Genomic DNA, 15059 nt, shown 5'->3' on the forward strand with positions numbered 1-15059 from the left:
GATTCAGGTAAAGGTACTATCATGAAATGGATCTTAGAAGAGTTCTTGCCCGTGTGGTTTTTCATTCAAATTAAGCAAATATCGTTTTTAAAGTGGAAATAGAGGAAATAGAAACAAAGGGGTTCTGCTGGTCGATACTATCACGCTCTGCTGCCTCTCGAATCTTCTAGTCAGCATTTACTAACAAAGAGAACTAGTATTTCTTTAGTGAGGGAAGTTTCTAGCTGCCCCTTGGGATAGAGAAATTACTTCTGGGCAGATCATTCATGTTTTGTGAAGAATAATTTGGAAAGTTTCCTCTAGTCATGTAAATGCAATGGGTAGTAGGCCCTATTGCCCTAATGCTTAATACTTAGTAGTAGTTATTATTGTTGTAGATACAACATCAACAATAACAACTTTTGTCTATGACATAGGCCTCGCTACGTGCAGCTCTTCGCCTGGGAGGGAGCTGATCGGCCTTCACAAGAGGAGTCTGTTAGCACTGGCGGGTGTTGGTATGTGCTATTTTAAACATTTTGAGTTTAATTACATTTTATTTATTGGAGATGCTCTCCGAGGTCCTTTCCCTGACAACGTTCTGAACATTGACAATGGGCAGAGCTCTATTATTGGGGTGTTAGGTACAACTCTCAGTTGCCTCAGGTGGGAAGACCAAATAAAATCATATTTTTAAATAACCACCGTTATAAGGATGAATATGTGCGTGAATAACACAGACAGGAGCTGTGGGAGGGCTAGACCAGTGCCACTGGAATGAGGTTGGCAGGGCCTGGGAAGGAGCCAGGAGCACACGTGCAGAGTCCGCGATGAGGGGAAGGTGGACATCAGTGGCTGACTGGCTCAGAGGGCCCCATTTGGAGCTAATACAACAGGAGTAGGGTGAGAAATGCAGTGTGGGCGCAGCTTGCAGCTTAGGCTTCTGGGGGAAGGTATTTGGACTTGTTCTCCGGGAGGAGCCATGGAGAGCTCCAGAGCTGTGATGAGAAGATGAACGGACTAACGGGTGACATCTTGTAAGTGGTTTTATTTTAAAGGGACACATTCACAATGGCTTTAGGTACCTGCCTAGATGTGGGTAAAGGAATTTCCTTAGCGCAGAACGCCTGTAGGCTCAGAGACCCGCCCACTCTGCGCAAATTCATGCTGACTGTCTTCTGGCTGGGAGTCAGGCCTTGCTAAGACAGTGCCCAGTAAAGGTTGGGGGCATTCCTGGGAAAGGAGGGGGGCTGACAAAGGGGTCGGGGGGAATGCTTGCAGGTGATGGACAGGTTCAGTGTTTTGGTTGTGGAGATGGTTTCATGGGTGCACACAAAATGTAGAAACTTCTCAAATTATAGACTTAAAAAAATCAATGGCACCCTAATTAATTGAATAAAGAATAAAAAAGTTTAAAAAGTTAAAAGAACAAAGTCATGATCACTTTTTAACTTTGTTTTGAATGAGTGGGTGTATTGTATGGGGCACTTTGGCTGACATGGGCTGAGCTCCCTGGATCCTGCTTGCTCACGCATCTGTGGCCACTTGGCTGGCTGCCCCGGGATGGCTGGTCTGAAAGGCCCTGGAAGGTCCGGTTCCACACTTCTCTCCACATCTCCCACAACGTTCTCCCCTTCCCTGCATCAGGCTAGACTGGGCATAATCTCACGGTCATGGCTGGGGTCCAAACGGGGAACAGAAATGCACAGAGCAGTTTTTGAAGTCTCTTTTTTTGTCAAGTTTGTTATTGTTCCATTGGCCAAAGCGAGCCACATGGCAAGCCTGACTCTGTTAAGGGGCTAAAAAATTATTGGACAAAGGCGTAGTTCCAGGGATCCCATTAATTGGGCTGTCATCAATTAATTTATCATGTACCTTAGTGATGTTTTAATTTGGATTTCTTCAATTCCATCAAGAAAAAATACTTTCATGCAATGTTAATTTCTTTTTTTTTTTTTTGAATGCTTTTCCTGTCGCCCTTGCACCAGGGCCATGCTAACCTTCTCTGTATCACTCCAGTCTCAGTGTAGGTGCTGCTGAAGCCAGCACTGCAGTGTTAATTTCTAATGCACAGGTTACAGTCTCTTTTAATCTCTTATTGAATGTGATTTAGCTATTGATTATATATGTTGGCATTCATTTTATGTGAGGGAATAATAAGGTTTTGTGCTATTTGTCACATTTGCATGTTCCATCAAGATTTCCTTTGCTATTTTTATTGTATTTGGCTGTAAAACTATTTTAAAAGAGCCCTGACCAGTGTGGGTCTGTTGGTTGGGCATCATCCTGCAAAGTGAAAGGCCACCAGATGGATTTCCAGTCAAAGCACATGCCTCAATATTTACCTCAATATTTACTCCTCATCCCATGCCTGGGTTGTGGGCCGAGTCTCCAGTTGGGGTGCATACGGGAGGCAACTGATTGATATTTCTCCTTCACATTAATGTTTCTCTCCCTCTCTTATTCCTTCTCTTCCCTCATCTCTAAAAATAAATTTAAAAATATTTTCTAAAAATGCTTAAAAATAGTTTAACCTTCAGCAAAAACGTGTTTAAATATTCTCCCTTGATTTCAATGGTTGAATAAGATGAACTTCCTTCTTTAGCTGGGATAAATCAATGTTTGTGTTTCCTTTTCATTGGAACTGTTTTTAAAAAACATTATATAATGTTTTTAAATTTTATAGTTGAGATAACAGGCTGAATGAAGGGGCCAAGTTCACTTAAGATCAGTCAGAGAGCAAACGAAGAAGGCAGGCTGGAATCTTCCTCTGACTTACTAATTTCACTCACTAAATTATACCAAGGTAAGAACATTTGGCTAAGTGATAAAAATCTATATTTGGGGGCAGCATGCACGTCCCACTTTCCTCCTCTCCTCTTCTCCTCCCCCCTCCTCACACCATCCACTCCTCTACCTTCTCCTCCTCCTATTCACTTAACGCCGCATCGGGCACTGAGCCTGATGCTGGGAACTTAAAGATGACTGGGCAGCATATCCCACCCTGAGTTCACAGAGGCTGTAAATAGATAAATGTAATATGGGAAATCTTCTTTCTACTTTAACTTTATACATAGGAGAGGTTGTGTGCCACTTTGGTGGGTTTGCTGATGAGAGGGAAGTCTTTATGATGCGATGGCTTTAAAATTGATTATGTTTTCCCATTGATTGCTGCTTTGTGTGTTTGCTTATTTGCAGGATTTTCTCCAGGTTCGTTTAATTGCAGGGTGTTTCTAGGTCCTGTGGTATTCCCCATTGCCTTGTCATTTGTTTCCCAGGTATTTCATTCTTCTTTGCTTTATTATCGTGGTCGTGCAACCTGCTTGGGATTTAATTTAATGGGCGTTTACCTTTATTATCTCTGATTTTTTTGCTCCATTGATCCAACTTAGTTTTTAAGCTTCCTCAGTGTCCTTGTAACCCATTCGAGTTTACAGTCTTAGCAGCAGTGTGTTGGGCTGCCCACAATCAATACTACTTTGAAATCTCCAAAGAAAGTACTTGCTTGGGATTCTTAGCACTGCGGTATCTTCTCAAAGTTCTGGCAACTTCCCGTTCCCTCCAGCACTTCAATACTTGCTCAGTGAATCCATCTGTCTGCTCTTTGAAGTTTGCTCTTTTCTTCTTTAGTTGAAATAGGACTATGGGGTATTTTTGAATTTGGGGGGACTGTGTCTAGGAGGGGTCACCTTATACTGGACTCAACTACCTTCCTGGAAGTTCTTGGTAGATTCCCAAGTCAGGGTTTCCTAACTCAATTTTTTTCCAATGGAAGAATAATACATAATTATTATAGAAAAATGAGAAAAATCCAAAAAAGTTTAAAGAGACTTGGGGTGATGAACACACAATACAATATACAGGTGATGTATTGTAGAATTGTATAACTGAAACCTATATAATTTTATTAATCAATGGCACCCTAATGAATTGAATAAAAAGTAAAAAAAAGACCCCCCCAAAGTTAAAAGAACAAAATGACTATCACTTTTTAACTTTGTTTCTATTTCTTTAATTTTGAGTGAACTTTGAGTTATTTTAAAAAGTTAGAGGAAGGGAGAAAGAGAGAAGCATCAATTTCTTGTACACTTACTTATGCATTCATTGGTTGATTCTTGTATGTGCCCTGACTGGGGGATTGAACCCACAGATGGTATATTAGGACAGTGCTCTAACCACCTAAGCTACTCAGCTAGGGCTGGGGAATATTTCCTGCCAATCCCTTCTGACCTGAAATGTTTTTGTTGAGAAATCAACTGACAGCCTTATGGAAGGTCCTTTGCAAGTAACTAATAACTTTTCTCTTGCTGTTTTAAAGATTTCTCTTTGTCTTTATTTTTTGGCATTTTGATTATGATGTGTCTTGGTGCGGGCCTTTTTGGTTCATGTTTTAAAAATATGTAATTTATGTATTTTCAGAGAGAGGGGAAGGGAGAGAGAAAGAGTGGGAGAGAAACATCAATGTGTGGTCGCCTCTTGCTCATCCCCTACTGGGGACCCAGCCTGCAACCCAGGGAGGTGCTCTGAGTAGGAATCGAACCAGTGACCTTTTGGTTCTCAGGCCAGCACTCAATCTGCTGAGCCACACCAGCCAGGACTACTTTCAAGTTTCATTTATGTTGTTGTATGTGTCAGAATTCCTTCGTTTTTAAGGCTGATTGATGGTGCATTGTGTGCTTACGTGATACTTTATTTATTTATTCACTGATGGACACTTGACTTTTTCTACCATTTGATTATTATGAATAGTGATGCTATGGACACTGATGTACTCAGTCAAGTAACATCTTAAATTGCAATGGAGCCCTACTACTTCCTCCCGTCCTCCTTCCACCCCTCCCCATGCCCTGTCCCAGGCCAGGTCTGAGCCTCTCAGTGTTGTGATGGTAGCTACATCAGCCTCACAGGTATAAACAGAAATTTTTAAAACCCCCTTGACCTTTACCCTTTCTTCCCTGGCTGGACTTTGTCCAGCCAGGTTTATTTATAAACCACACAAAGCTCATTAACATTACTAAGCATTTCAGCAATCCACTTCTCCACCCTTGTTACTGCAGGCAGGTGCGTCCCAGGGATAAGACACTGAGACATGGCTGAGAAGAAAAGCAAGAGAGACTCCACTGAAATGAGGATGGAGGGCTGCCACACAAACAATGGGTTTGTCCAAAATGAAGACATTCTGGAAAAGGACCTGGATCCAGGCAGCCCAGCCAACAGCCCACAGCACAGCATCATGGGCCTCGTTGTCCCTGAGGAGCCCGACTTTACGAATATCCAGCCCTACGCAGGGATGCCCAAGGAGGTGCTGTTTCACTTCTCTCGCCAGGCCCGATACCGGGTGCCGCGAGAGGTCCTCTTCTGGCTCACCGTGGCTTCCGTGCTCACGCTCACTGCGGCCACCATAGCCATCATCGCCATCTCTCCAAAATGCCTCGACTGGTGGCAGGCAGGACCCATGTACCAGATCTACCCACGATCTTTCAAGGACAGCAACAAGGACGGCAATGGAGATCTAAAAGGTGCCTGGGGGACAGACAACTGGGGGGGGGCAAGATGAAGTGGGTGTGTGGCTTTCTCTGTCCTTGAAACCGAATTATATCTTGGGTTGTACAGTAAGCATCTTCCAGTATGATTGGTCACACCTTGTTTATGGTCTTTTTAAAAACCATCCAGCAGAACCCAGAAATCCTTCCCGTGTAATGAAAGAATACTTGGAGGCCTTGAAGCCCCCAAAGAGTTGTTTAATTCACTTCTCATATGCTTCGTTGATCATCAACTCTAACTTCTTTTTTAAAGTATATTTTATTGATTATGCTCTTAGAGTTGTCCTACTTTTTTTCTCACCTTTCTCCCCCTCCGCCCTGCCCCACCCTCCTTCCAGCATTCTCCCCCTTAGTTCATGTTCATGGGTTGTACGTATAAGTTCTTTGGCTTCTCCATATCCTATACTATTCTCAACACCCCACCTTGTCTTCTTTGTATCTACCAGTTAAGCTTCTTATTCCCTGTACATTAATCCCCTCTCTCCCTCCGACCCCTCCTCACTGATAACACTCCATGTGATCTCCATTTCTGTGATTCTGATCCTCTTCCAATTGTTTGCTTAGTTTTTGTTGTTGTTGTTGTTGTTGTTTTTTCTTAGGTTCAGTTGTTGATAGTTGTAAGTTTGTTGTCATTTTATTGTTCATAGTTTTGATCTTCTTCTTTTTCTTAGATAAGTCCCATTAACATTTCATATAATAAGGGCTTGGTGATGATGAACTCCTTTAACTTGATCTTTTCTGGGAAGCACTTTATCTGTCCTTCCCTTCCAAAAGATAATTTTGCTGGAGAGAAGAGTCTAGGTTGTAAGTCCTTGCTTTTCATGACTTCTTTCCAGCCCCTTCTTGCCTGCAAGATTTGTTTTGAGATATCAGCTGATAGCCCTATGGACACTCTTTTGTAGGTCACTGTCACCTTTTCTCTTGCTTCTTTTAAGATTCTTTTTTTACCTTTAATCTTGGGTAACTTTATGGTGATGTGTATTGGTATGTTCCTCTTTGGGTCCAACTTCTTTGGGACTCTATGAGCTTCCTGGATTTGCATGTCTATTTCCTTCACCAGATTGGAGAAGTTTTCTTCATTATTTTTTCAAATAAGTTTTCAATTTCTTGTTCTTCCTCTTCTCCTTCCGGTACCCCTATGATTGGATGTTGGAATGTTTAAAGTCGTCCCAGCAGTTCCTAGGCCTCTCCTCATGTTTCCGCATTCTTGTTTCTTCATTCTGTTTCAGTCAAATGTTTATTTCTCTCTTCCGTTCCAAATCTTTGATTTGAGTCCCAGTTTCCTTCTCTTGACTGTTGGCTCCCTGTTTATTTTTCTTTATTTCACTTTGCATAGCCTTCACTTCTTCCTCTAATTTGCAACCATACTCAACCATTTCTGTGAGCATCCTGATTACCAGTGTTTTGAATTCTGCACCTGATAGGTTGGTTATCTCCTCAGCACTTAGTTCTTTCTCTGGAGTTTTGATCTCTTCTTTCATTTGGCCCATATTTCTTTGTCTCGGTGCATCTGTTATGTTGTAAGGGTTGGAGCCTTAGGTATTTGCCAGGTCAGGGCAACCCACATTGCTGTATTGTGGTGGTGTATGTTGGGGAGAGGTCAGAGAGGTAACAATGCCACTTGCTTGGCTCTCACCCATTTTCAGCCACTTCCCTCACTTCCCACAAGGGGATTGTGCCTTTCTGGTGCTGCCTTGGTGCTGATTCCTGTGTGGGTGGGTTTGTGTATGTTTTGGGATCCTGTAGGCCCTTCCAATGGGCTCTCCTATGAGATTGGGAGTTTTCCCCACTGCTGTAACTCCCACAGATTTTTGCAGCCAGAGGTTTTGAAGTTTCAGTTTCCTGCACTGAACCCTGGGTTGTGAGGTCGGTCTGGATCCCCAGTTCTTCCTCCTGGCTTATCCACACACGAATGTGGAATGCTTGGGGTGCCAGCCGCCACCTTGCCATGTGTCCTCTCCGCCCCAGCTGCCCATCTCTGCCTCTCTTTCCAGTCTGCATGAAACTTTCTCTAACTCCTTGGTTGCTGGACTTCCATAAAGTTCGATTTCTGGAAGTTGTGGTTGTTTTTGTTTTTAAGTTGGTTGTTGTCCTTCTTCTGGTTGTGTGAGGAAGCGAAGCATATCTGTCTATGTCTCCATCTTGGCTGGAAGCTCATCAATTCTAACTTCTTACGTGCAGCAGGTTTCCTCCTGAAAAATTTCTTGCTTCTGTGCACTTTATAGTTGATTATCCTAGAGTGGCAGCTTAACTGCATTTCCAGTATATGTATTGATTAGTTGGGCAATCTGGCTGAGAGTTTCTGATTAGTGAATGAAGTATAAATAATATTTCTGGAAAAAAGTTGTGATATCATTAAAAGGTGTAGGCTGAGCCTTTAAGGTATAAATTCTGAGAAATGAAGGAAAGGAAAAAAGGCATAGCAGTGAGTTGGTCATTACTTGAAGAAAGTGTAAAGAAAATGTAAAACAACATCCATGTATTAGTAAAAAAGTAGAAATAAACAATTATATTTTTAAAGTTACACTAATAATCCCTTAGTGGTATAAATATAGAATGCCCTTATAATTTATTGTTTAAACCAGGACACTTTCAAGAGTAAAATTATGCCAGACAGTAAGTGTAAACTGGAGCTCTCCTGGGCAAATCTGTTGACATGGTCGCCCTAGTTAAGGGCAACAATAAGAGCTAAATGGACCAGGTCATTTTTGGTAGTGATTTTGATAGTGGTTTAAAGAAAGTAAAACAGAATGGCTAGTTTAATTGAGTGTGGGAGGTAGGAATAGGCTTAATTTAACTTTAAAATGGTACTGATAAATTCAAAATCTCTAACTTTTCTTGATAACGAATAAAAGGCTTTTCTTTTGCGTGCTCCTGTCATTTTCTCTCTTTTTAAAAACCTTCCTGCCTCTTCGCTGATTGAAATGTTCTCTGTCCTTCGAGGTGCAGGTCAAGCCGGTGTCCTGCACTCACATGCACTTCTTCAGTCCTACCTCCTTAGCGGGTGCCCTCCCTCCACAGCTCGCCTGTGGTGCTCTGGACTTTGTTTATGGTGCCCTCTGACACTGCCTTGTCGTGGATCTGGGTGACTTCCCTTCCACACCCCAACCCCTCTCCCACACCCAACAGCTCTAGCAAAAGAGGGGTTTTTTCCTCCCCACAAAGGGAGCTAAAAAAAAAATCCCTCAGCCCAAAGATACCTTCCCCACTTCCAGGTTCTCCCTCAGGGTCAGGTTTCCCCTGCTATGCGAAACTGAAGCCTTCCTGGGAAAGCTTTCGTAAGCTGAAATGGCAGAAAGTGAATATGGAGTTACCATTGATTTATACAGAAAAAAATTGTTGAGCATCCCTAGACCTTCCAAATAACCTATCAGATCATACCAAATAACACATAAAACCTAGAGTAACACTAATATATCATACAAGCAGAAAAGATATGATAAATATGCAGGACACATCTTGCTAATGGATGCGCAAAATAAATTGAATAAAGCGCAGAAGCTCACAGACACAGTTCCAGGCTTTGGGGCCTGATGCTGAGGTGCTGAGCCTGGTTTCTCCGGTAGGGGCGTGGCGGGCCATTCTCTGCTGTGGCCTGCGGGTCCCACCGCCGCTATAATGGCTGCAGCAAGGCAAACGCTACACATGCTATTTTCGCCTTTGTTCTTTAAAAAAAAAAAATTATTGATTGACTTTAGGGAGAGAGGAAGGGAGGAAGCAACACTGATCCGTTGCTCCACTCAGATGTGCGCTCACTGGTTTACTTCCGCCCACACCCTCAACTGGGGATCAACCCACAGCCCTGGCGCTGTCACCAACCGAGCCACCCTGCCAAAGCTGGCCCTTTATTCTTTAAAGTGAAATCCTCTTGGGAGTTCTTTTGGTTAGCAAAAACAGGTATTAACTTCCATCTTTGAGAAAGGAAAATGACATAATATGACTTTCGAAAAGTGGGGCATACCTGTATACCCCGAATTCATTGAAATACAACAGTTTCTAATCAGCTCTTACATTTGCCATTTCCAATAAATTTTGGGGGGAGGAACTGGCTGCTTCCTGTAACCATTAGGTATTTGTCATTGAGGCTGAGGGAATTTCGTTGTCATCTGAAGAAGCCGTTGGGGGTTTCGGTTTGGTTTGGGTGATTGCCTTCTGTCCCCTGAGTGTAGGCCTGGGGTCCCTTTTTCACTTTTACCCGGTATATTTTTGTCATCTCGTTCCTCTGTACCCATTTTTGAGATAAATGGCACTGTTGTCCTGTGAAGTCAAAACCCTTTTGTTGCCTGTTGCCACTCTGTGAGGTCTCAGAGCCCCCATGGGTGGGGACCGAGGTACAGTGAGGACACACACAAGCTGTCTGTCATAGGGGAAAGTCCTCCTGCCAGGAGGCAGGTGACTGTGTGTGCTCTGCCTCCGTGACCTTTGGCCTGCTGTATGACCCCGACAGGCTCCCGAGTCTATTGAGGACTCTGAACTAGGAGTCAAGGAACACACTACCTGCTAATTACCCCACAGGGTTCCAAGTACAGAGAGCTTCAGGCCTGCATCTCCTCTCAGCTGAGTCTAGAATTCTCTTCCGTGTAAATTCTTAGACTCAGCATTGGCAGAGGAAACAGCATTGCATAAAGAACTGTAAACCTTCGAGGAGCTACATTTTAGAAAAGTAAAAAGAATCAAGTGAAATTAATTTTAACGGTATACTTTGTTTAATATTTCAATGTATGATCACAATAACAATATTAAGTAGGTATTTTACATTCCTTCTTTTCACATTGGGTGTCCAAAGTCCAGTGTGTTTTACATTTATGGCACATTTCAGTTCAGACTTAGTCACATTGTAAGTGGCTATTGTGCGAGACAGTGCGGCTCAGATGAGGTGACTGTAAGTGGCCATTTGTTTTCTTCTTTGTACTTTGGCATTTAGCCTGACAGCTGGTCTGGATTGGGTACTGAGAAACCATGTGCAGAATCAAGTAACAATACTGCATCTCGGTGTTAAATGTAAGAAACCAACAGGCCACAGGCAGATTTTATGTTGTTGAAATTGTATTAAAGGTCGAAGGTTATTGCCAGAAGGCTAATTTGACATTGTTTGTAGAACTAGACCTAACTATTTGAATTTTCTCTCAAACTCAGTGCAATTCCAAATGTTTCTGTCTTATTACATGTATTTTGACTTGAGGCATATTCCTTTTATTTTTAATTCTTCAACCAAAAAATCCCCGATACTTTATTTACTTATTTTTCGTGGCCTTGATTCTTTTTCTTCAGGTATTCAAGATAAACTGGACTACATCAAAACTTTAAATATAAAAACTGTTTGGATTACTTCATTTTATAAATCGTCCCTTAAAGATTTCCGATATGGTATCGAAGATTTCCGAGAAATCGACCCCATTTTTGGAACAATGAAAGACTTTGAGGACCTGCTTGCAGCCATACATGAGAAAGGTAAACCCAATGGAAGGTGGATGGGAGAGGGCGGGGGTTGAGAAGAGCATTTCTGTAAATGCTTACTTACAGCATTTTTTCCTTCACTGTCATGTGTTATTCTGACATAATCTTTTCCTAACACTTGAAACATTTTCACTCATTAGGTTTAAAATTAATAATGGATTTCATACCAAACCACACCAGTGATAAACATGCTTGGTTTCAACTGAGTCGTAACCGGACAGGGAAATACACTGATTATTATATCTGGCAAAACTGTTCCCACGTGAATGGCATAACCACGCCACCCAACAACTGGGTAAGTTCCAACCTGCCCAATTCACTAAGTGAAAATGGTCAGATCTTCAAGGATTAAAGTGGCTATTTTATAAAGCTCTTTTAAGGAAGAAAGTTAATGGGTAGAGTTTATGAGAAGGGGGAAGTCTCCCAAAGAAATAAAAATAAGGCACCCAAGCCTCCTAATGTCACTCGAATTTCTGATTTCATTGTAGAGCTAATATGTTCTAGCAAATTAAATCTCTACTCGTTGTTAGCCTCTCCTTCCCTCCTTCCCTGGCTTCCCACTTCGTCCAACTTGGAGTCCATGTCCCACTAGCTTCATAAGTGACTTTCTACTCTGCGGCCCCTTCACCTTTCTGACATTTGGCACCCCCACCCCACCCTCCATCAGAACCCTGGCCATAAATGAACTCAACTGTCAGCCTGTTCTTTCCCGGAACCTTTGCCTCTGGAGATGGTGCACACTCATTGTCCCCACCCAAAGTGAGTCATCCAGTCTTCTTGGCAATTTTACTAAGGTCAGCAGATCGATATGCCCTCCTTCCTTTTCAGACTTCCTAACCACCTTCTCCCTAGCTCATCACCATCACCCTCAGCAGGAAACGACTTCAGAGAGAGAACAGAAGCGAACACACCTCCCTGTCCCCATTTCCACCCTCTTCATACTTGCTTCTTCTGAAACAGAGGTGATGGCCTGCTGTCTGGGGTGACCAGATAGATTGGCACATAAAATTCCAGGAAGCCCAATGAAATCTGAACTTTAGATAAACAATGCATATTTTTAGTATAAAATATAGCATGGGCCATACTTGTAGAAATAATTATTCATTGTTCATCTGATACATAGTTTTAACTGGGTGTCTTGTATTTTGCCTGGCAGCTCCACTTCTGTCCCAGGCCAGTCCCTCCACCGGCTCTGGCTGATGTTCTCTCCTGCTCTCGGCGCAGCCTTTTACTCTGGATCCTCTCTCCCCACTTAGTTCCTCCTTCTTTCTTCTTGACCGTCTCCCTAAACATGTAAACAGGCAGGCTCCTGGGCATCAACTTTCGGATGATGCAAGGGTGCTCAGAATGGCCACGTGTCAAAGCCGACTTTGTGATCTCCTCCCCACCACCTCCGGGGTCCCAGGTTCATCGAATGGCACCAGTATGCCGCCAGGTGACCAGGTCATCGGCAAGTCCTGGCAGCTTTACCCCCTTAATTTTTGTTTTCCCCAATCCACCCACTTGTTCAAATGATCCTGGTAATAGCAAACATTTACAAAATGCCTGCTATGTGCCAGGCTCTGTGCTAAGTGTCTTGTATTCATTAACTCACTTACTCCGCCTTACAATCCTATAAAGTAGGCTCTGGCTCCTGTTTTGCAGATGAGCGGACTGAGGCAGAGGGATATTAGGTTCTTTGCTCACGGTGACACAGCTAGTGGACGGCAGGGCTGAGGACTGGCTCTGGTCAGTCTGCCTCCACAGTCTGCTTTTAAAAATGGCTGCCTACACGTCAAACCGTATCAGCTCATGCCAGATTAACTGTAATGGCTGCATCTTTTGGTATCTCGTTTTTCTCACTCTTCCATCAGTTTTCTAACTGAAGCCAAGGCTGTGTTTTTGTTTTAATGAAACAGTTGATGCATACAAAATATATGTAATATATGATGGATGTATAAACACCTGGCAGTAATATTCCATACAATGGAATATTACTTGGCAATAAAAGGAATAAACTATTGATACACACAACATTGATGAAGCTCAGAGTAACTCTGCAGAGTGAAAGAAGCCAGACAAAGAGGGCATACTCTATAATTCCACTTATATGAAATTCTAGAAAATCTAGGCCAATCTCTAGTGGCATGAAGTAGGTTAGTTGTTTGCAGAGATGCGAGGGAGACCGGGAGGCGTGGGAGAGTGGGATTCGGGATAAGAAAGGATAGCTGCGTTTACTATTTTGAGCCTGTGGATAGGAATACATTTGTCTAAGCTGATCCAATAGTACACCTTAAATGTATGTAGTTTGTTATATTCAATTATACCTGAGTAAAACTGTTAAAGATATTTGTAATATACAGGGTCTGGCAGAAGTTAACACCTGCTTGGGTGTGGTTGGTAGGGTAATAAAATGGGTGTAATAATTTATAGTTTTAATTTGAACATTTCACCTAGAATGTCATATGGTGTGCTTGAGTATGCCATTGTCATGTTACAGAATTACATGCTTATGATTTTGTAATAAAAGATTTTGTAATAAAGAAGGGGCATTATTTGTGCCAGACCCTGTCTGTCTAAGCTAGAAAAATAATAATATAGTGAACTTCAGTGAACCCCTCCCCGAATTAAGAATTTGAACGGTACCTAGCCTGCCAAAACTACCTGTGGGCTCTCCTCGGCGCCCCTCCCCAACCTCCTCTGAGAAGCCACTGCCTTGAATGAGGGGTTTCCAAGTTCTTCCTTTTGTTTTGCCTTTACTACATATGCTACACATTTTAAAACTTTTTTTATTATTTAGTCTCTTTTTTTTTGAACTGTATGAGACTCATTATGCCACATGTAGTATTTCGTTGCTAAATTTCCCCCCGATTGTTTGGTATGTGTGGTTCATACATTTTCACTGTGTAAATATTTTGTGGTTTACTTATCTAATATTTGGCTGATGGAAAGTTGGGCCGTTTCCAGTTTTCTTTTTTACAATTAACAATGCCCTTGTAAACATTCTCACCATCGCCTTCTCGTGGGGCACGTGTGCAAGAGCTTCTGTAAGGAAAATGACTAGGGGTGAGATTGCTGGATGCGGGACGCCACGGGCTTAACTCTATAAGATAATGCCACGTTGATTAACAGAGGGTTTGTGCCAATCTGTACAGCTTTGTAGAGTTCTTCTTGTATTCTGCATACTGATTTTTTTCTTGGTTATATCTACTATAAATATCCTGGTGTGTGTCAGGTGGGCCATGAGGTGAGCTGACAAAGGTATGTTTAGTCAAAAGTCAGTGCCTACTACTTAGCTTCAGCCAGGCATTGCCATGGAAATGTGGACCAAGAGTGATTAGGCCTTCCAACTACAAAAAGAAAAAGATGCATGCAAAATCCCTCTGTTTTTCAATGTTGTCCAGATGCTGTCCTCTTTAGCATGAAATGAACAACTGCCCCAAAGTAGATCCCAGAGGAACTGTTATGTCAGGACCCCCCACGTAGACTGAGAAGGAGCGATGGGATACACGCCTGTAGGAGAACCCACCAGGAGAGTCATGGCAGGCAGCCGTGGTGTGAGCGTTTCCAGAGAAAGGAAATTGGTACCAGTGTCAGACGCTGCTGGGTACAAACACCTTAAGTCGCTAGATTTTTAAAAACAGTCCGGGGTTCTTTTATTTCATTACACTTATCATGCTGTGACTTCATAGGCAATGGGCTCCAGCACTGAGGCTCCTTTCCACTGGTTCGCACACAGTGGACGTCTCTGGGTAGAGTGGGCTGGTGCTTCCGTTGAGCCCTGGAACCTTCTCTTGGGCTTCCTTCTGGTAGATTCCCATGTATTTGGCCAAAGGAACAACTCCATGTTTTCTACAAGGTCTAGAGAACATGTGGTGGAGGCTGCCGCTCCTCTTTCCCTTCGTAACTCGTTTTGGTGAATTACTGGAAGATGCGTTCGGCCAAAAGGGAGGACTAGTAGAGTGTTTAATTGGATGATGCTAATGCTTTTCTGAGGACACAGTTTAAATACTCGCTCTGCCTGGATTCAAATGCCATGACCAGTAAAGTGTGTCTTTCTCCCAAACTGACCATCATTTGCTTTTCTCCACAAACAGGAGT

General features: G+C 42.7%; 1 protein-coding gene and 1 non-coding gene across 2 annotated transcripts in view; one reads left to right on the forward strand and one right to left on the reverse strand.

Moving 5' to 3' along the window:
• Positions 1-1918: 1918 nt before the first annotated feature.
• LOC119001501 (U6 spliceosomal RNA) lies at positions 1919-2028 on the reverse strand. Its single transcript, XR_005069589.1, has one exon. It is a non-coding gene; the product is annotated as a U6 spliceosomal RNA (small nuclear RNA).
• Positions 2029-5011: 2983 nt separating this feature from the next.
• The window catches only part of SLC3A1 (solute carrier family 3 member 1), a 31180-nt gene continuing 21132 nt past the window's right edge, over positions 5012-15059 (forward strand). The window contains exons 1-3 of the mRNA XM_037066510.1: positions 5012-5498; positions 10794-10973; positions 11120-11274. Coding sequence (XP_036922405.1) covers positions 5069-5498; positions 10794-10973; positions 11120-11274 — 765 coding nt within the window. The 5' untranslated portion in view covers positions 5012-5068. The remainder of the gene's footprint in view (positions 5499-10793; positions 10974-11119; positions 11275-15059) is intronic.

This window comes from Sturnira hondurensis, unplaced genomic scaffold (assembly GCF_014824575.4).
Source record: "Sturnira hondurensis isolate 20B ecotype Veracruz unplaced genomic scaffold, ASM1482457v3 Scaffold0016663, whole genome shotgun sequence".
Lineage (NCBI taxonomy): Eukaryota > Metazoa > Chordata > Mammalia > Chiroptera > Phyllostomidae > Sturnira > Sturnira hondurensis.